Source organism: Tinamus guttatus, unplaced genomic scaffold (genome assembly GCF_059628265.1).
Source record: "Tinamus guttatus ecotype Peru unplaced genomic scaffold, ASM5962826v1 Tinamus_guttatus_pri_ptg000106l, whole genome shotgun sequence".
In the NCBI taxonomy this organism is placed as follows: domain Eukaryota; kingdom Metazoa; phylum Chordata; class Aves; order Tinamiformes; family Tinamidae; genus Tinamus; species Tinamus guttatus.
In genome coordinates this window covers 307620-328001 of record NW_028288640.1, presented here as the reverse complement: position 1 = coordinate 328001, position 20382 = coordinate 307620, and the positions used below count along the sequence as shown (strand labels likewise).

Sequence of the window (20382 nt, the reverse complement as noted above, 5' to 3'; positions counted from 1 at the left end):
GCTGGGAGCCTTGTTGGAGAGCAGCAGAATCACTGGGAACAAGAACTGAGGTCCAGGCTGCGGGTGTTGATCCAGCAGTGCCTGTATCACTCATCAGTCCCCATCGTATTTGACTCGATCAGCAGTTTGTGAGGTGACCAGCTCCCTGCTCTGCAACTGATGAAGTTGCCAAATATCCCTGCAACCTCCCTTCCTGCTCTTCCTCATCTCTGCATAGTTCTGGGGACCCTCTTAAAGAAGAGAACACCCATCTCCGTGGAACCCTGTCAGAGATGTGGCTTTCCAAGTAACTGCCAAAGGAAGGACTTCTTTGGGTTGCTTATTCAGTCTGTGGCAGCTCATCAGTGATGCTGTGAGCCCAGCTCTTCATGCTGGGGGTCTTGGCGCATTCCATCCCCTGTCTCCTGTGCATCTACCTAAATCTCCCATTCCCACATGTCCTGTTTAAAGTGACAATTTGTAACATCCCCTTTAGGGCACTATCTGGACACATTGTGACTCCTCCTGATACTCTCTTCACTCACAGACCCACCTGCTCGTTTGCCCTTTAGGGAGGTTAAAGCTTGCTCTGTCTTTCTGCAGTCTGCCCCATTAGCCAAGTCCTTACTATGTGTACAGATTGTACGGACTTAGCCTACACTCAAAGAGTGTCATTATTTTCCATGAAACTATACTCTGCTTTATTTTTTTTTTGTTTCCTTGTAACTAGAAGAAGATCCCCCTGTGCCTGTTGGCAGCCAGTTGTCTAAGTAAAGCAGGTGAGACTTGGGGCAGGTGAGCTATAACATTCAATGCAGACTTAGGTGGACTAAGGCTAACTTTCAACAGGAGTGATTTAAACTCCCAAGAGGCTGATGAGGGAAATGGTAGGGCTGGGGACGTGGGGAGGAAGATTGTGCATACAGTGCCTGTTCTCTGGGACACTGCTTTTCCTACATGTGCTGACTTCATTAGGAGTCACTCTGGATGGCTATGAATTGGATGGTGTGCTGTCACCTATTCTTTAGAAGAATAATAGAAAACTTTAAAAAGATGAAATATTTGTATATGATTTTTATCTTCAGCTTTCAGCTACATGCCCCAAACCTCCCCAATTAGCCATGGACAGTTGAAGGAAATTGCAGGGAGAGTCCTGGTTTATCAGGGCTTTTTGTTTTTTAATGAGCTCCATGCAGTACTTGGAGCTGAGTCCATGAATTGCAGCTATTGAAAGGAGATTGAAGAAATCAGTGAAGAAGTCAAAGTCAGAAGGAAACCCTAAAGTTTTGTAGAGCATTAATGAATTCCACTGAGGCCATTAACTACAACAACTCACCAGGGGCTGGTTAAAGGTAAAAAGTACAATCATTGGTAATAGTTAGGTAGAGAAAATACTCGTGTGGCTCTGATGCTGAATACACCCTTGATGTGTTTTGTCAACACACATTGGCCAAGCACAGGCAGAGAAACCCTGGGAAGGGAGATGCTTTCCTCCATGTGTTGCCCAAGTCTCTTCCTGGCATCAGTGTTTGGGTGAGGGTGTGCAGTGTTGAGTGCAGGACAAACACATGACACCTCCCAGGGTCCCCAGAAGGATAAAGGGGGCAAAGAAGTCCTGATGATTCCTGGTAGGCCTTGGTGACAGACACAAGAACCATAGTCAAGAAGATAAAGATCTCCATTCTGTTGGGGCCTTGGCAGCGTCCTTGGCCATCTCTAACACAGGTCATCCTAGACCTGCTCCTGTGTCCCTGCAGACTATGGACACCCAATCTGCTTGCCCAGCAAGTTCTCACAAGAGGTTCTCCTTCCCTTCATTGAGAGCTTTTCCATCCTCAGTGGCTGTTTCTTGAAACACGAAGCCATGGGTGGTGACAGACTCGCTCTGGGTGCCCTGTAGCACCACCGCTCTACCCTTCAAGTGATATTTCTTCATCCTATTGCCCAATCTGAGCTTCCCAAGCTGTATTTTGCTCCTGTTTCCTCTTTTCATGCTGCTTCCCACTACCAAGGAAATCTCTTGGCAGCCCCACAATGTGGGGACGAATATAACCTGGTGTGTCACGATAGAGTGGAACGTGAGGAACTGAAGTGCCAAGGCCTGAATGACAGGCCCGAGTTGGGGTTGACTTAGAGATGAATACGGCACTGCCTTTGCAGTACACAACACTTGCCTGTAGAATTGCTCATGCCACCTTGCACGGAGGCTTATTAAACTGTAGCTTTTTAAAGCTCTCGTGGGGCTGTTTTTGACCTTGAAGTGAACCCTCCCATTTGAGGCCTGAGCTCTGACCAGATCCCCATCCCACATGATAGGGAAAGTATGCCACATCAGATGTTACCGCTCACAAACAAAATGCAAGTTATCATGATTTGCTGATTTGGCTCTATAAAAGATGGACACTCTTGCCACAATTTTGGAGACGTCACGGGTGGATGCACCACGTAAGACCTCCCAGTTGCCAGGATGGTTCTCCAAATCCTCGCCACAACAGGGACTCCCCAGCGACTGCAAATCTGAATGATGATGACATATGATGGCATATTTGGGCAATTGGTGATGTATCTTTTAACCACTATTCTCTTTCCCATATAGTAATGGTTAGGTGCATTACCTTGCCTATTTTGTCTGTTGCTAAATCTGAGTGTGTAATAAGCTTATTTTGTTAAATGTATCATTCTCTACTGCCTTAATATTAATCGTGAAATAAGACCATTCTTTCCAGTGGTGTCTGGTTCTTTCTGTCGCCCCGTCTGTCCCGGTCAATTGGCAAAACACCATGTTCTTTGCAGATGCCCATTGCAGCTCTCAGGATGCAAGGTTGGCCTCTGATTTTCAGCCTTGCAGACCACAGTATTTCTGAAGGCAGCTGTACTTCTGGTCTGGTGCTGCTTCCTGCAGGTGGTCACCCTCAAATCAAGACCAGTTGGAGGGGGCCACAAGTGTTTCCAGCCAGCTCTGAAGAGGTGACTAAGGACACAAGTTGCACCTGGAGTTCTCTCAGGCAGCAGTTGCCTGCTCCAGGGTAGTGAGCAGGCAAGTGTTAGTGTACTCTTCATTTGGTAAATGGGTGTCCTGGTTTTCATGTGATGTTTCTTGGTCAGGTCACAAATTCCTCCTTCCTGGATCCTGTGGTGTAAAGAAAGAAGGACAACTCTCCGGTGCTCCATGCTTTCTGTCCTTTCTTTTGTCCGAACCTGATTTCTGGGGTCTACATAGCAGTCAGCAGATGGCCTGGAGGTGTGGATCTTGTCACCTTGGGTCCTGCCTTACAGCCTATTCACTTAAAATGCAGTGGGCACTGGTGGCAAGTAAAACTGTCTTTCTTTTTGCCAGGGTCAAGGAGGACAAAGAGCAGGAGCAGTCCTTGTGGTTTTGTTCTGATTGCAGGTCAAGTTTGTTCAGGGTCTCATGGCTCAAGTGTGTTTTAGTAATATCCATGAGCTGCTGTAGGTTCAGACAAGCCCTGGAAGCAGCAGTCCTCTTCCCCGGTGACCCTCTTCATCCTGCCGGGGGTCATTTTCAGCCAGAATCCCTCTCAGCACACACCTCCCCATGCTGTGAAAGGCAGGAGTGCAGGACTGTAGAGGAAGGGCCACATGCTGTGTGTGACAGCATGGCTTTCCATCCCGTGGGTGACTGTGACACCACCCGCTAATCCCCCCTCCCAACCACCTTCCAAGGAGAAAAAGAGAGAAAACGCCAGATTGCGTTCCAAACGCGCCTTAGCTTTCCTTGTAGCATCTCTGCATTCCCTCACTCTGTTCCTGTATTTCTCCCAGGGGGCCTGTCCTTTTTTCCACATTCTGTATACCGCCGCCTTCTGCTTGATCATTGCCACAAGCTCCTTGCTTATCCACGCAGGTCTCTGGCCCCCTCTACCAGACTTCTTACACACAGGGATGCTGAGCGTGGAGGAAGTCCACTTGAAAACTAACCAGCTCTCTTGGCCCCCCCTTCCTTTTAGAGCTCTAGCCCGTGGGATTTTCCTGAAGAAGTCGCTGAAGAGGCTAGAGTTGGCCCTCCTGAAGTCCATCTTTGCAAGGCTACTTACAGCCCTGCCACCTCCTTGTTGGATCCTGAACTCCACCGACTCATGGTCATTGCAGCTGAGGCTACCCCCTGCCTTCGCATCTCCTACCAGTCCCTAATGTCAAAATGTCAGTGATGGAGTAGAGCACTGTGGTCTCGACAAGGTTCTTCCTGGAGAAGGTATGAGAAAGGGCTCCTGAGGGCAGGCCCCAGTGCTGACCCCTCAGCAGCGACGGCTTCCCTTGCTGTGGCCAAGCCCATGATGGGGAGCAGGCTGTTGCAGTGCTCTGGCTACAGCAGCCAAGCCAGCTCCCATGCTGAGAAACTTTTCTGCGGCAAGAGGCAAGGCTGTGCCCCTTGCTCTCCCCTGCAGCCTCCCCTCCTGCACTGCGAGAGCAGGAGCCGCTGGGCTCTCCTTTGCACACCAAGGGCTGCGAGTGCCTGTGGCTCGGCACCACAGAACTTGCCTAGAATTTGCAGACACTTGTGCATCACAGCCTAGAGCTCTGACCGGGCACTGGAGGCTCCAGCGCCTCCACGGAGGAAACTCTTCACTTCTACTGCCTGCAGAAGCCAAATGTACCAGCAGGAAGATGCTGGAGTCTCTCCTTTGCATTATTTGCCCAGAGATTTGACACCTTTCAGATGAGACTTTGGCACCTGGTGATTTCTCTCCTACAAGGCCCTTCTTCTCCAAGGCCATGCTGTGGTCTCTCCCCACCCCGCAGGGCATGACTGATCAGCCAGAATTCAAGCAGGAATCCTTACGTGGCCATGCCGTTCACTGTATATACTATTACACTTCCTTTTTGAAGGTATTAAATGACCAGACATAGGAAACATAGGAATATATTACCTGGTAAAGTTAAATTTCATCACAAAGGAAAAGGGTGAAAGCATGTCTGAGGACAATGACGTATCTGAAAGAGATGGAATCATTTCTTCCATTGATGATGATGTATTTTCATTGAGATATTGTATTAATGAAGGTTCCTGAGAAAAGAAGGACATTCAAATATATTTATCTGAATCATGTACAGTCAGCTGAGAAGGAATTTCTGCCTGACTGAGGCACTTTGGTTCTAAAATTCTCCTGACTGGTAGAGGGGCAACTAACAGCTGGTAAATGCTGATCCACTTCTGCACCTACAAGCAGCTTTCAGAAAAACAACACATTAAAAAAAATCTTTCAAAGTTAGTGTTTCCCCTTCAGCTTTTCTTGTAGATGAAGTAAGCAGGAAAACCTGTTCAGCTTTTCCAAGGAAAAAACTTCAGCACCTCCATAGGGCACCCAGGTTCAACCACTCCTGACAAACTTTCAAATGAGGAGCAACATTTAAAGGAGGAGTTTGTTTATCAGCTCACAACCAATGTAAGCAACTAAAACCCCTCTAGTTCTGCTGTGTGGAAACTGGGCTGCACAACAAGCAGGGCTCCAGGGCAGGGCTCCCCGGAAGAGCAGAGTTTGGGTCTGTATCCGATGGGCCCTCTGTTGCCTTGGCAGTGTGGAACATCCCATTGGGAAGAGCCCTGCCTGGGAAGAACGCAGGGAAGTGGCAGATTTTGAAAGATGCATTAAAATCAACGAGCTTTTCCACCTGAAATTGTTCACTTAGGAGTGGTAACAGCACTGGGATGTAGACAGCACAGACACGTAACCCCCTTTAGAACTGCGCAAGTTGGTGATTCCCAAGGTTTTGCCCTTAGGTTGTTTAAAAAATAATAAGAAGAAAAAATCTTTAACCATTTTGGGCTATGCAAATGGCTGATGTAATTAAGTACAAAGTAAACATGATTTCTAAGCACTGCTTTGTTTTAAAAGCCCCTCAATGGTAACTCTACACTTTTCCCTGGAGCGTGTGTCACACCTAACTCCCATTGCCCACCGGAAAGCAGTTACAGATAAAACAACCCATGTCAAACATTATTTTTGATGTACATAAGCCATTAAAATGATACAAACTCTCCCTGTAAGTGTCACCTTAGTTATCTTAAAAGGTTTCTAAGATCTTTTCAGGATGATTACTTTTTTTTATTATTTTTTCCCCCCACCGAGGAATGAAGCTAACCAAAGCAAGCTGTGATCAGGAAGCAAATTACACAGAATTACGGTACTCAGACCTGCTTTGGAGCATTTCCTGCCGCTGCAGGCAGCTCAGGGACTGCCTGTCAGCAGGGATCAGTTCAGGCTGCCTGGAGCTGCCCTCCTTGCGCAGCAAAACTGCATCAGTTTGGGTGATGCTGATGCCCTCTGCACCAGGCGGATGCGGAGCAGGGGCTTTTCCAGCTGCAGGCACTCGAGCCCTGTGGAAACTTCCTTTAAAGGCTTCGCTTTCCCTCGCGGGCAGCCCTGCCCCGGGGTCCCACAGCCAGAGGGGGCGGGCGAGGGGCTGCCCTGGGGCCGCCATGGCCCCTCTGTGCGCTCCGGGACGCCCTCCTGCAGCCGCCCGCGTCCTCTGCCGCGCTCCTCCGTGGCGCCATCCGAGGCGGCGGCAGCAGCGGGCCCTGGTGGGCCCAGGCAGGAGGGCCGCCGTGCGGCGGGGGGAGCTCATGGTTGGCCTCCTCGCCGCGGTTGCCAGGCAGGGGGTCCCCACGGAGAGCCGCGTCGCGTCCAGTGCGCGGTGGGACCACAGCACCGCCCCAGCCCTGAGCCAGAACCGACACCAGCGCGACCCGAAGAGACAGACCAGGCTGCTTAGCTCCTATGGGGAAAAAGAAATCAAGCTTCAATATGTTAAGGTTTACGTAGCAAAGAACTTTTAACTCTGGGGGCTCATCAGGAGGCTTCTCCTGGGACTGCAAGAGCATTGCCATGGGCCTTGTACCCAGACCAAGCAGGATGAACCCCTGCAGCTTGCTTCTTTGAGGCTTTTAATGTGGCCGGCTCTCCTTGAAGGCCAGCACTGTCCCATGCCAGGGGCTGGCACAGCAAATGCTCAACATAGAAGCACACAAAGAGATCGTCCACAAAATGCTCATCCTGTCAGGCAACACTGAATGACTACAGCATGAACCTGTGCGTCCTGAGTGCTCCCTGAGAGTCGTTTCTGGATTCATAGGTGAGAGGGACACGAGCATGTCCTGATGTCCCTCCACAAGGAAAACATATCCTTTTTGCCCAAGGCAACATATGGCACCGCACACCTAAAAAGTCAAAGAAAGTCCAAAAAAGAGCTGCAGTCCCAACCACTCACAACTCACTCCTTGCCTCCAGAGGCTAAAGCTTTGCAAGTGAGAGCTGGCAACCAGGCACCCATGAGGAAGAGTTTGTTCCACATCCCATTGGCGTTACCACTATCTGTGGCTTCAGGTGATGGGTCCTGAGACAGATGCTTGCCCAAGGATTTCCCATTGACTTCACGCTCTGCACCGAGAGCAAGAAGAGCTTGCCCTTTCTGGAGCTGAAAGGACATTTTTTTTCTCCAGCAAGAGATGCTCCTACAAGAGGGAAGAAGAGCAGTGAGGAGAAGATTACCACAAGGTTTCCTTTGCCCACAGATGCTCCCTCCAGCATCCTGCACACAGCTCACATGCACTCTTTTCTCTCTATGAGAGAAAGGGCTGCTCCAAGCTTCAACACATTTCCTAGCATGGCGCCGTCCGTTTGTTTTGGGACCAATCCTTGTGGAGCAGGGGTGCAATGAAGAACAAACAGGCAAAGAACAGAACTGCTGGGCAGCAAGACACACAGTTGAAGTCCCCCTTGTAAGCGCATTGCTCCTTTGTTGCTTGGCAGATAACTTGTTATTGAAGGCTGGAGAGGTTTCTTCTTGTCTGCATGAGATTGCTGTATGACACTATCTCCTGGCCAAGCAAGGAAACGCTGTATTTTCTGCTTTACTGCTTTGCGCATGTCCATCAAGCTCATGTGTCCTCCAAGCTCATACGGAGAGGCCCCTTCACCTCTCCTCTCTTTATGCTTGCCCTGCTCAAGCTGCACTCCCGTCCACAGCAAGAACAGACCAAGCGGCGCGTGAAAGGAGGCAACCTGCTCCTTTGGAGAGCACCTAGGAAATGCCCTGCTCCACCCCAAACACAAGAGACACAACACTCTTTCTTTTCTCCTTTTCTTTCTTTTATTCTTTTGAAGAAAAGCCAGCAGCATTAGTGCTGCAATGCTCTTTTTCCATGCACCTGCACTCGATAGATACAGGTGTAGTCCGGATTTCCCCAGTTGCTCTCCACCTGGATTTTTATGTACTGAAACGCATTGTGATGATGACTCTGCAACAAGAAAGTAAGCAAAAGAAACAGCATTACTGGGACATAAAGAGCAACAAGAGCAAGCAGCATAGATCCTTTTTAAGCCACAGTTGTGCTCAGGAAATGAGGCCAACGCTCTCAAGTCTCCAAGCTCTCAAGACTCCAAGGGCTCGCAAAGACTCCCCTGCAGCTCAAAAGCAAATTCCTGCTCTCAGGAAGGTGGCAAGAGCACCTGTGGAAACCTGAGGCTCAGTGATGCTGCGCACTGCGTTTTCCTGTCAGACACCCACGTTTCTGGACAGAGCATAGGCTCCCTGCGGGTGAAGCACCACGGGCACCACTAGCTCTGCCAAAAGCGATGGGCGCAGCTGGGGAGCTCCGGGGATGTGGGTGCCCATGCCTTGGCCCTGTTTGCCATCTGCTTTCACTTTCCTTAACACAGCTGGCCTCTGCTCAGCCTTTGCAGTGGCACGTGTCCCTCTCATCCAGGACTCAGCATGCTCTGCCCCTACAGCCACCCATTGGGGGCCCTCGTTCTGCCACAGACTTGCCCACACAGCCGCCTTTCTCCCCGGTGTCGTCTGCACACCCTTGCCGTACCATCAGTGGGAAGAGCTGCAGGACCTCTCTTTCAATGTCGTAGACGAAGGTGCCGAGCAGAGTGGCGTGTCCTTCGTCGTCCAGTCCCTGCGAGACAAGCACAAGGGCAGCACGTGAGGCACGACGCCAGCAAGGGCAAAGGTGCAGCGCGCTCAGGGCCCGGGATGCCCCGTCCCTGCCCTCACCCTCGCTTGCAGCAGCAGCCTGCCCATGGACTGCGACGCAGCTGCCCCTCCCGAGGGCCTTTTTGCCTGCAGCCCTCCCTTCAGAGGCTTGTCCACAAAGCACTGCACATCCTGAGAGCCCAAAGGCAGCCCAGGGCTTGAAAGGTGCCCTTAGGACAGTGCGGGGCTCAGCAGGGTGCAGTGCGTAGCCTCTCCTAGCAGGGGGGCAGGGACAAGACAGCCCCTGCTCGGCCCTTTCCCCACAGCCAGCTGGCAGGCGGCTCTGCACGACAGGCGCTTACCGAGACAGCGATGTCTTTGGGGGCACTGCTGACACTGCCAGAGGGTGAATGTGCTTTTGCAATGTGCTGCACAGTGAGAGCAGTGGGCCAGACTGGTGCACGCAGCCTAATGACCACGTGGCCCTGAGCGCCTTGGAAGGGCCAGCACTGTCCTGGAGTGACGTCCGTCTGAAAGCAGAAGGCAACAGCAATGAATGGTGAAGGAGTGCCAGCAACAGCACCTGCTCCTGCAGGCAGGAAGACAGCAACCCTTTGTCACTGGCTCGTATTGCTGCCCCGTGGGTGGGAGGCAAGGGGCAGAAGCAGCAGGCCTTTTTCCCCACCTGCTTAAGTGCACTCTCAGTGTTGCTTACAAAAGGAAGCCGGGTAGGGCATGGAAGAGGGGCTAGTGTGCAGCTGACTCTGGACCCGGGCACAGAAACATCCTCCAAGGCACTGTCAGAGAGCAGGTAGGCAAGCGGGCAATGTAGGGAAAAACGGCTTCCCCCAGCTGTGAGCCAGGGCCACAAGGCTTGTGGGCATGCTGCGGCCACACAGATGAGTTCATGTGAGTCCTGCCGCAGAGGGGAGCGCTGCTTTCCAGCAAGTCAGCCTTGAGGTGCCAGGAGCACGAGCAATGGCAGGGAGTCGAGCAAGAGTGCTGCAAGGAGGGCCAATGCCCTGGGCCTTGCTCTTCCGCCACTTCAGAGGAAGCAACTCAGGCAGCAAGGATGTGGTTTTTCTGCTACAGTACCTTTAGAATAGTCTCGGGAGGGTTGGTGGTGCAGAGCAGCCAAAATACGCTGCAGAGCCAATTCTCTGTCAGTGCGGCATTGCTGGAGGTTCTCTGCACATCAATCGTGGCACCTGAAAGGAGACCCATGTGCTCACCGTGGGGCAGCGCACGCCTGGTGCTCAAGGGGTCTTTGTGAGCCTGCGTGCCAGCTGTGCCTGTCACTGTTGCACGCAGTTACATCCCTTTTGAGGGGCTCTGCTGCCTAGGAGAAGGGGATTCCTTGAGAGCAGCCTCGGCTTGTCTCCCACAGAGGCAGGAAAAGAGAGCTCTGCAGGTGGGGGCAGACAGCAAGGGCTCATCCCAGTGAGAAGGAGAGCAGAGCAAAGCGCGGGGCCTGCTGTGTGGGCAGCAGAGGACAGGGCAGCCCTTCCCACTTGATCCCCAGGGCAATGCTGTACAAAGCAGGAGAACCTATGTCAGCACAGAAATGTGGCAGGGCGGTGCCAGAGGCAGCAGCAAAGGACGCGAAGGCGGCACAGGGCGGCAGTCGTGACCGCCTGTCTCTTGAGCCCCTTCCCATGGCTCACGGCATTGGAGTGGGCACTGCTGAGCAGAGCCTGCAGCACAGCACCCTTTGGCAAGTGCCATACACGAGCACAGCCCTGGCACCCTTGCCTTCGTGGCGCCATACCTGAGGTTTGCAGGGCCCAGTCTGCCATCGGCAAGCCATGTCCTGCAGGCTCCGCAGCCATGGCCTCCCTCATTTGCTGCACTTGCTGGCAAAGACACAAGGGAACACAGAAAAGGACCACATCAGCAGGCAGTGCTGCATGACTCCTGAGTCCTAGCACAGATGTGAGGGGAGAGCCTGTGTCCACAAGGCCAATGCAAACCTTGTGGCTAGAGCCCAAAGGCCCAGGGCTTCCTGAGGAGAAGCACGAGCCCTCGGCAAGCATGTGCCTGTCTGCAAGCCTTGTGCCCCATAAGCCAGGTACCCCAGCCGTCTCTCCAGCCTCCTCCGCGCTCAGGCTGCAGATGGACTTAGGCCCTGCCAGGGCCAGCTGGGCACAGGAGGGTGCCTGTGTCTCCCCACTGCTCCTGGGGCCAGGCCAGAGCTACGAGCTACGAGCGGCCCATTCTTAAAGCAAGCAACAGAGGCAAGGCTGATTCTGAACAAGGCCACACAGCAGAGCAAAAGGCAAGAGCAGGTGCCACTGCAGAAAACTTGGCAGCAGCAGGAGGGCCAGGCATAGGTGCAGGAAAGGCAGGCAGGAAATGCTTCTAGAGCATCCCCATGCATTCAGGTAACTTCCAGAGACTAGGTTTCCTTGCATTGAGCAGAGTCAGCCCAAGCAAGAAGGCAACAAAGTCTGCCCATGCAAGGCTTCAGGTACAAAATGGAGCATCACCTGCTTCATATGTCCGAGCTGCCTGGTGAGGAGAGACAGCTCCTCCCTGAGAAGCTGCATCTCCCTGTCTTGCTCCTGCAGCCTATTCAGCAAGTCCCTGCAGACAGGAGCAGCAGCTGTTAGCGAGGTGTCACCCCTGCCAGGAGCACGTGCGAGCTCGGAGAAGAGGAGAGGGGCCCGTGCTTGGTGCCTTTTGCTTTGTGCCCTTTTGATGTTGTGGTGCTCCCCTCCCCACTCCCTCCAGCCTAAACAAAAACCAGAGGCAAGGAAAAGAGAGACGGCCTGGGAGGGCAAGCGGCGCACGCTCCGCTGACACTAGTGCGTGCCACGAGTCCTGCGCCAGCAAGCGTCTCACCCGTTGGCCTTTGGGTCCGGTGCTGGTGTAAACAATTTCAAGATCTCCTGGAAGGCAAAAGGTCTCCATGAACAGAAATCCTGGGAGAGCTGTGGGGCTTCGCAGGGAGCCTTCAGGAGGAAGGCCCAGCAGAAGCTGTTGCATGCCTTTGGCAGAGGGAAACTTGCAGAGCATCGCTCTGCAAGTCTCCGGAGCGCTTGGGCCTTGAGTGACCTTTGCAGGAGGCGCCTGTCCCACACTGACTGACCTGTGGCTTGTCTTGTGCCCACGTCGTCCAGCCATGGAGACTCTCAGGACTCACGGGCCAATAAAGAGCGACTGCAATTCGGAGCACCAAAAAATGGTAATGACCTTGGTCATTACCATTAATGGTAATGGTCTTGGTAATGACCGCTAGAGTAATGGTAATGGATTGCTAGAGGCCTGGTGCTTCCTGCCAACCATGGGTGCCAAGAGCTTTGCGGTAGGGAGGCGGTAGGGAAATGCTGCAGAGAGAGGCACAGTGGCACATGGGAGACATGGCTGCAGCCCTGCAGGCTTGGCACAGTCCCCCCGTGTTGCAACACTTGGAGGCACGGGTGGGAGATGAGGAGCCTAGCTTTGATTTGGACATCCTGAGGCAGGTGTTGGGCCACACGAGGTTGCACATGCCAACCAAAGAGGGAAGCTGCACAGGAGGAGGGAGCTCTGTGCCCAAGGGGGTGGCGCTTCCTAATGCTGAGAGCATCTGGAGCATGGCCTAGGGCGAGGGTGAGTCCCTGGACTGTGGAGAGCACGCCTGGAGCTCCCTGGAGTGCAGAACAGCAAAGCTGACAGCTCTTTGCTCACAAAGACTCACCAAGAGCCACAGGGATCAGCGCCACGAAGATTCCGAAGAGCTTCCTCTTCTTGCAGATGGATTTTTGCCTAGAAAAGGGGGAGTTGTGTGGGTTAGACAAGTTTCAAGCTGGGGGCAGCACACCCCTGCTTTCCGTGAGCTGCCTCCATCAGCACAGGCAGAGCTTGCTGGCAGCCAGGGCTCCAGGCAAAGCATGGAGACACACGGACAAGCAGATGGATAGCAGACCAGCTTGCCCTTGAAATCAAAGCATAGGGCTCTTCTGTGCTCCAGAGGGGCAGAAGGGATGATACTCACATAGCCGAAAGACACGCAAGAAGCCAGCTCCATAAAACCATCAGCAGCATGGCCAGGCGCTCCGGAAGGCGGAACATCCTCCCTGAGGCAGCAAAGCAGAGGGAAGTGAGGTCTGGCTGCTACGGTGCCATGAGCAGGGTCTTCGCGTGTAGCCCTGTGCCCTCGGGAGGAATGTCCTGAGCCCCACTCCGGAGCAGCACTTCGGCTGTGCCACCAGACTGCACAAGGACATGCCATTTGTAGGTAGCACATGTGGTGTCTCCAGAATTCCCTCTCTGAACATGACTGCATTGTTATTTGAGGGCCGCTTGGCCTGGGCAAGGTGGGATGGGTTGGACAGACGTGGAGCCTCCCAGAGGGGACCCGAAGCAGCGGCGTAGCCGACTTAGCACTGAGGCAGAGTCAAGCCAAAGGGCTCTGTGGCGCACACTTACCAGCGACACTGCTGGTTTCCTGGCTCCTGGTGGCGGGCAGCTTGCCCACCGCACTGCCAACAGCCCCGGTCACCTGGGCCTCCAGCAGCAGCGGAGAGTCCCGCTCAGCTGCGGCTGCCCGTGACTTGGAGCGGCACGCTCGCCACGGGGCAACCCTTCTTGGGCCCATTGCTGGGCACAAACCGGTAGCTGCCAATCACTTGCTCCTTGCTAGGCAGGGGCTCTTTGCCAATTGGGCAAAAAGACGGCACCCAGAATGCAGAGGAGCACGTCCGCTAGGGCCAGTGAGCCGTGAAGCCACAGCCAGGTCCCTGCAGCGGACTGAGGGCGGCTGCGGCCGTGTGGGCTGATAAAGGGCATCTGGCTGTGAGCTCACAGAAGCCCATGAGGTGGCATCAGTCCTGGTGAGATGACAAACTGGGACATGCTTACCCCACACTGCTGCCCGCGGCCCCACGTCCACCACCGTGCAAAACGGACCCTGAAAGCACATCACTCCTCTGTTGCTTGGCAGAGGACTTGTTCTTGAAGGCTGGGGAGGCTTCTTCTTGTCTGCATGAGATTGCTGCATGAGATTGATTATCTCCAGGTCGAGCAAGGAAACACTGTATTTCTGCGTTCCTGCTTTGTGCGTGTCCCCCCTTTCAAAGCTCATATGGAGAGGCCCCTTCACCACTTCTTCCTTTATGCTTGCCCTGCTCAAGCCGCGCTCCCGTCCGCAGCTCCTCCCACTCTAGCAAAGTTTTTAAAGCCCTGTGGGCAAGCCAAACTTGGATCTACCAAGTGAAAAGAGTCTTGGAGATGTGCTTGCTTTGCCTTTCACTAGAAAAGCTGACTTGTTCCCCCTTGAAATCAAATATTTTGGCTTTTCTGGACAAGAAGGGAGAACAAGTACTCACAGGGCAGAGATGCTGCTTGTGAAAAAGCTCTAGAACAACATAAAAATGTGTAAAGGGAGCCGCCCACACCCTCCCCCATCCCACATGATAGGGAAAGTATGCCACATCAGATGTCACCGCTCACAATCAAAATGCAAGTTATCATGATTTGCTGATTTGGCTCTATAAAAGATGGTCACTCTTGCCACGGTTTTGGAGACCTCACGGGTGGATGCACCATGTAAGACCTCCCAGTTGCCGGGAAGGTTCTCCGAATCCTCGCCACAACAGGGACTTCCCAGCGAGTGCGGATCTGGATGATGATGACAGAAGATGTCATATTTAGGCAATTGGTGATGTATCTTTTAATCACTGTTCTAATATAGTAATGGTTAGGTGCATTACCTTGCTTATTTTGTCTGTTGCTAAAACCAGTGTGTAATAAGTTTATTTTGTGAAATGTATCATTCTGTACTGCCTTAATATTAACAGTGAAATAAGACCATTCTTTCCAGTGGCGTCTGGTTCTTTCCGTCGCCCCGTCTGCCCCAGTCAATTGGCAAAACACCATGTTCTTTGCAGATGCCCATTGCAGCTCTCAGGATGCAAGGTTGGCCTCTGATTTTCAGCCTTGCAGGCCACAGTATTTCTGAAGGCAGCTGTACTTCTGGTCTGGTGCTGCTTCCTGCAGGTGGTCACCCTCAAATCAAGACCAGTTGGAGGGGGCCACAAGTGTTTCGAGCCAGTTCTGAAGAGGTGACTAAGGACACAAGTTGCACCTGGAGTTCTCTCAGGCAGCAGTTGCCTGCTCCAGGGTAGTGAGCAGGCAAGTGTTAGTGTACTCTTCATTTGGTAAACGGGTGTCCTGGCTTTCACTTGATGTTTCTTACTCGGATCACAGATACCTCCTTCCTACATCCTGTGGTGTAAAGAACGAAGGAGGACAAGTCTCCCGAGCTCCATGCTTTCTGTCCTTTCTTTTGTCCAAACCTGATTCCTGGGCTCTACATAGCAGTCAGCAGATGGCCTGGAGGTGTGGATCTTGTCACCTCAGGTCCTGCCTTAGAGCCTATTCACTTACAATGCAGTGGGCATTGGTGGCAAGTAAAACTTTCTTTTCTTTTGCCAGGCTCAAAGAGGACAAAGAGCAGGACCAGTCCTTGTGGTTTTGTTCTGATTGCAGGTCAAGTTTGTTCATTGTCTCATGGCTCAACTGTGCTTTAGTAACATCCACGAGCTGCTGTAGGTTCAGACAAGCCCTGGAAGCAGCAGTCCTCTTCCCCGGTGACCCTCTTCATCCTGCCGGGGCTCATTTTCAGCCAGAATCCCTCTCAGCACACACCTCCCCATCCTGTGAAAGGCAGGAGTGCAGGACTGTAAAGGAAGGGCCACATGCTGTGTGTGACAGCATGGCTTTCCATCCCGTGGGTGACTGTGACACCACCCGCTAATCCCCCCTCCCGACCACCTCCCAAGGGGAAAAAGAGCTCAGTTTCAGTGCTGAGCTGTGCCGGTGCTCTTCTTTCTCATCGTGCTCCTTTGCATGCCCCAAGCCCCCTGCCCTTATGGCCCTGAATAGCAAGTGTGTGTTACAAGCAGGATGCAAATTATTGTCTGATGACTTTTAAAAGAAGGGAAAGATGCCTCTTCTCTTGCTGCTCTCCAAGAAAAAGCAGCCCAGCCTGAACCAGGCAATGCCTGTAACAAGACCAAGCAAGGTAGAGCAAGGTCCTTCCTTGCGCTCAGCTTCTTCTATTCCCAGTTGTCACTTTGACCATGCAGGTGGCAGGTGAAGTTGTCTGAGGTGTGAAACACAGGAATAACACCAGAGGAGAAACTGCCACTTGTGCACTTTGAGATGTGATCGTGACACATGCAATGGTGCAGTGTGACAAACAGAGAAGGGGTAAAGGGAAGCAAGCTAACCATCAGGAGGCATGAAAGCAGTGCGAGATGCAGTGCCATAAATGCAGCATTCCAATGTGAGCCCCTTTTTGCATCTATCAGGCAGTGCTCGGAGAGTCTCTGATGTGTGAAGGTCACTTGCCAAGGGCCAGAGGTACAGACAGTGTAACTGGAGGGACTTGATGTCCTCCAGTTCATAGAGCTCTATCAGACGTAGGCACTGAACAGTGCAAGAGAGCCCATGGTTTTGTGGGTGTCCAGTTTGCTGAAGTGAGCGCTACTCAGATCCTCCTCCAGCAAGGGAAAGTCTTCCTTTCTCCATTTCTCCATGGTCTCCAAGGCCTAGGATTCCTGAGGGTCACTCTTAGCACTAAAGCCAGAGGTGGCCTTTTCTGTGTCCTTTCTCTCCAGGCCTCTTGGCCCATTTAGCAGCAGGCCCATAATTTCCCTAGTCCACCTTTTGTTTCTACTGTATTGTTGTATTATATTTCAAATAATTATTTGTTATTATTTTATCAGGAAGGTAAGCGTAAACATTCAGAAAGAAATAAATGAAGAGCACATGTTTCATGCCAAGTACATGGGAATGACAAGTGACTGCACACAGGACAGGTTTTGGCACTGACATTGTAGCCATTGAGGAAGTTTCCTCACTGTCTCCTTGAGCTCCTTGTTCCTCATGCTGTAGACAAGGGGGTTCAGTGCTGGAGGCACCACTGAGTACAGAATGGCCAGTACAGAGAGATCCAGAGCTGGGAAGGATATGGAGAGGGGAGAGGGGGGAATAAAGTGGCTAAGGGTGACATTTCAGTGCCCCTGTGACCGGAGGTAGGAGTCAGATCCAACCAAATGGGTATCACGACCTCTAATCCCTCCGGGGGACTGCAGATGACTGCACAGCCCAGGGCACCTGGACTGCAGAGCATTTCCAAGGGTGCTCGTTGTGTCCAGTTGTGCCTATACATCCTGCCCCTGGTGTTTGATAGATGGTGACCCAGAGGGCTCTCCGTTCTCCCTTCTTCCTGACCGTTGAGTCCTCCCTGCCTCTCCTAAGACTGCAGAGTCCTCTTTTGCCTGCGAATACCCAGTGCTTTACCTCTTAAGAAACTCCATCTTTGAGGACCTCTCCCTTTATGAGGCTCTACTCACAGTCCATCCCAGGCATATGCTGTCCCAGGAGGATCTCTGTGCTCTCCTGACACCGCCAGCTTCCCCTCCATGAGAACAGCCGTCTGACACTGTGCCTTAATACGTAGGAGAGCTGTGCATGTGTAAATCCATGACCATTCAGCGTCTCCACTATCCTTGGACTCTGAGAGGTGAATTCTCAAACCAGCCCTTGGTTTCTGAAAGATCATTACATGATTCTGAGCTCTGTGTTGCTTAACCCATGGAGAATCCTGTGCAGCCCAAGTTTTTGGGCCTATTCTTGACACCAGCTTTGGAGGAAAAGCCCAGCTTTCACGCACTGCGCTGAGAGAAATTACTTTATTACAGAAATACTGTTAGGGAGCCAGTCCTTGTCCAGCATTCAACACAATTGAGGGTATCAGGTGAGACAGAGCAGACACTGTAAAAAGGGGAATGAATACAAGTAGTTGTGTAGCAACATGATAACAATTATTATCACTACTAAAAGTCATAATAAAAATAACATGAAGAAACAATGCTCAATTGAGTTACGGGATACAGAAAGAGTCATTTGTGGAGAGATGTGGAAAAATTTCCACTGCTTAAAAAGGTCCATGAAATCACTTTCCTAATGGCATCCCTGAGCTCCTTGTTCCTCATGCTGTAGATGAGGGGGTTCAGTGCTGGAGGCACCACAGAGTACAGAACGGCCAGGACCAGATCCAGAGCTGGGGAGGAGATGGAGGAGGGCCTTAGGTAGACAAACAGACCAGAGCTGGCAACCATACAGACCACGGCCAAGTGCGGGAGGCACATGGAAAAGGCTTTGTGCTGGCCGTGCTCTGACGGGATCCTCAGCACAGCTCTGAAGATCTGCACGTAGGACACCACAATGAAAACAAAACACCCAAAGGATAAACAGCCAGTAAGCACAATAATCCCAGCTTCCCTGAGGTAGGAGTGTGAGCAGGAGAGCTTGAGGATCTGAGGGGTCTCACAGAAGAACTGCTCCACCACATTGCCTTGGCAGAGGGGTAGGGAAAATGTGTTCCCAGTGTGCAAGAGAGCATTGAGGAAGCCACTGGCCCAGGCAGCTGCTGCCATTTTGACACAAGCTCTGCTGCCCAGCAGGGTCCCATAGTGCAGAGGTCTGCAGATGGCAACGTAGCGGTCATAGGCCATAATGGTGAGGAGATAAAACTCTGCTGATATGAAAATAGTAAAACTTAAGACCTGGCCAACACATCCCAAGTAGGAAATGGCTCTGGTGTCCATCAGGGAATTCTGCATGGATTTGGGAACAGTGGTGGAGATGCAGCCAACGTCGAGGAGGGAGAGGTTGAGGAGGAAGAAGTACATGGGGGTGTGGAGGCGGTGGTCACAGGCTACGGCTGTGATGATGAGGCCGTTGGCCAGGAGGGCAGCCAGGTAGATGGCCAGGAAGAGTGAGAAGTGCAAGAGCTGCAGCTCCCGCCTGTCTGAGAATGGCAGGAGGAGGAACTCATTGAGGGAGCTGCTGTTGGACATCTGTTCTATTGGGCTCAGGAAAACTGTGTAGGGAAAAAAGGCAATAATAGCTTAGAGGCATTTTCTCTGATATAAACTTTCCATTTTTCATAGAAATGCTTCTCGACCCCCTCCCAACTCTCAGTAATTTCTTCTTCAGCTCCTCAGTCTCTGCTCCACCTGAGTGTTCTGGGTGGAACCGTAGCCTGAGTTTCTCTACACCAATGTGTATAAAGGACTGGTTCTTGATATCTCTTCTGTTCGGAGTTTATGTCACAGGACATCCACCTTGAAGATAAAGGGTCTTTTCATATGCCCACACACACTTCCAAGGAGTTTGGGGTGCAGCAGGGGGTTTTAGCATTTTGTTTTAGAATTACTTATTTTGGAAATTTTTACATTCTGTCACCATATCTGGTCAGGTTCTTTGCATGTCTTTATTGACATGCAAATACAGACAGATGTCTCCATTTCTGTAAATGTGAACATTAAGCAGACTGGAGATGCAAATGGGCTCTCTGCTGCTTAGGGAACAGTGTGGAGTGCTGTTGAGTTCATCTGCTTTGTTCCTCCAAACAAACCTGGACTCTGTTGGGATCATAGAAGGCTGGTTTCAAAGCACTCATTTAACTTTGCTCTCCCTCTTAGCTCAAGGTGGATATGTGATGGAGAGAACAGGACACTGCTACTGACATGGCAAAGACTCTGTGCGCTGAATCCTGCCCTGGAGGGCAGCTCACAACCCCACCAGAACAACAGAGACAGTCACAGAGTCTCCTAAAGGGAGAGTCAACCCCTTTGCAGCCCCTCCAATGACGCTGCCCAGCACCCTGGGCACATTGCCCCTCTTCAGACACCTCCATGGCAGGACCTCAGGGTGAGTATCTGAATTTGTAGCTGAAGCCCCAGCTGACTGCCAGGACCAGAGCAGAAAGGAGAGGCAGGGAAAGGAGGAGAAACACTGTGACTGCTGCCAAGGGAGGACAGAGAGACAGAGCAGCACCGTCCCCAGGTTGCACCTCCCAGACAGTGTGGACTTCCAGGGCAGTGGTTCTCAGACCCTGTGCCTTGCAATGGGAAATGGGCATGGCAGGAGAGAGGCAGCTCTGCTGATCTGGAAATCTGACTGCAGAAGAGGTCAGAAATGCCCTGGAGCCCTTCCCCTTGAGAGCAGAGTGAGACTAAGCACACTGAGAATGAGGAGAGCTGCAAAGGGGATATTGCTGCTGCCCACAGGTGAAAAGGCAGTTGAAAGAATATTCTGGGGTCCTCGCAGACCTTTTGATCCCTCAGAGCAGCACTGCACAACTCTCCTTCAGGCATCTAAACCTAAAATGTCCCATTCATTTCCTGCCTTGTCAAAGACGCAAAACAAAATCCTAGCCTCTGGGTATTCCCTTCCCTTTCACAGAAGCTTCCCAAGAGTGTCCTCTTGAAAAGCCCCTTCCAGATATGTGGTGTGGGTGAGGCTGAGCTGTGAGCAGCCCTGAGCCCACACAGCAGCCTCTCAGCAGGAGAATGAACCTGCCCGGGGGGGATCTCTCCTCCCACCCAGAGCTTCTCCCTGCAGCGCCCTGGCAGGCTGAGTGCTGATCCTCACAGAATCACTGCACCGGGCACACAGCACCCTGGG

The 20382-nt window shown here is 52.1% G+C and overlaps 1 protein-coding gene across 1 annotated transcript; it reads right to left on the bottom strand.

Annotated features, from left to right (window-relative positions):
- Window positions 1–17810: 17810 nt before the first annotated feature.
- Window positions 17811–18770, bottom strand: LOC148595384 (olfactory receptor 14C36-like). Its single transcript, XM_088520921.1, has one exon. It carries the CDS (start codon window positions 18768–18770, stop codon window positions 17811–17813), a length of 960 nt encoding a protein of 319 aa, XP_088377047.1.
- Window positions 18771–20382: the final 1612 nt, after the last annotated feature.

Excerpts from the sequence above, each read along its gene's own strand:
- LOC148595384 (XM_088520921.1), bottom strand. The coding sequence starts at position 18,770 with ATGTCCAACAGCAGCTCCCTCAATGAGTTCCTCCTCCTGCCATTCTCA.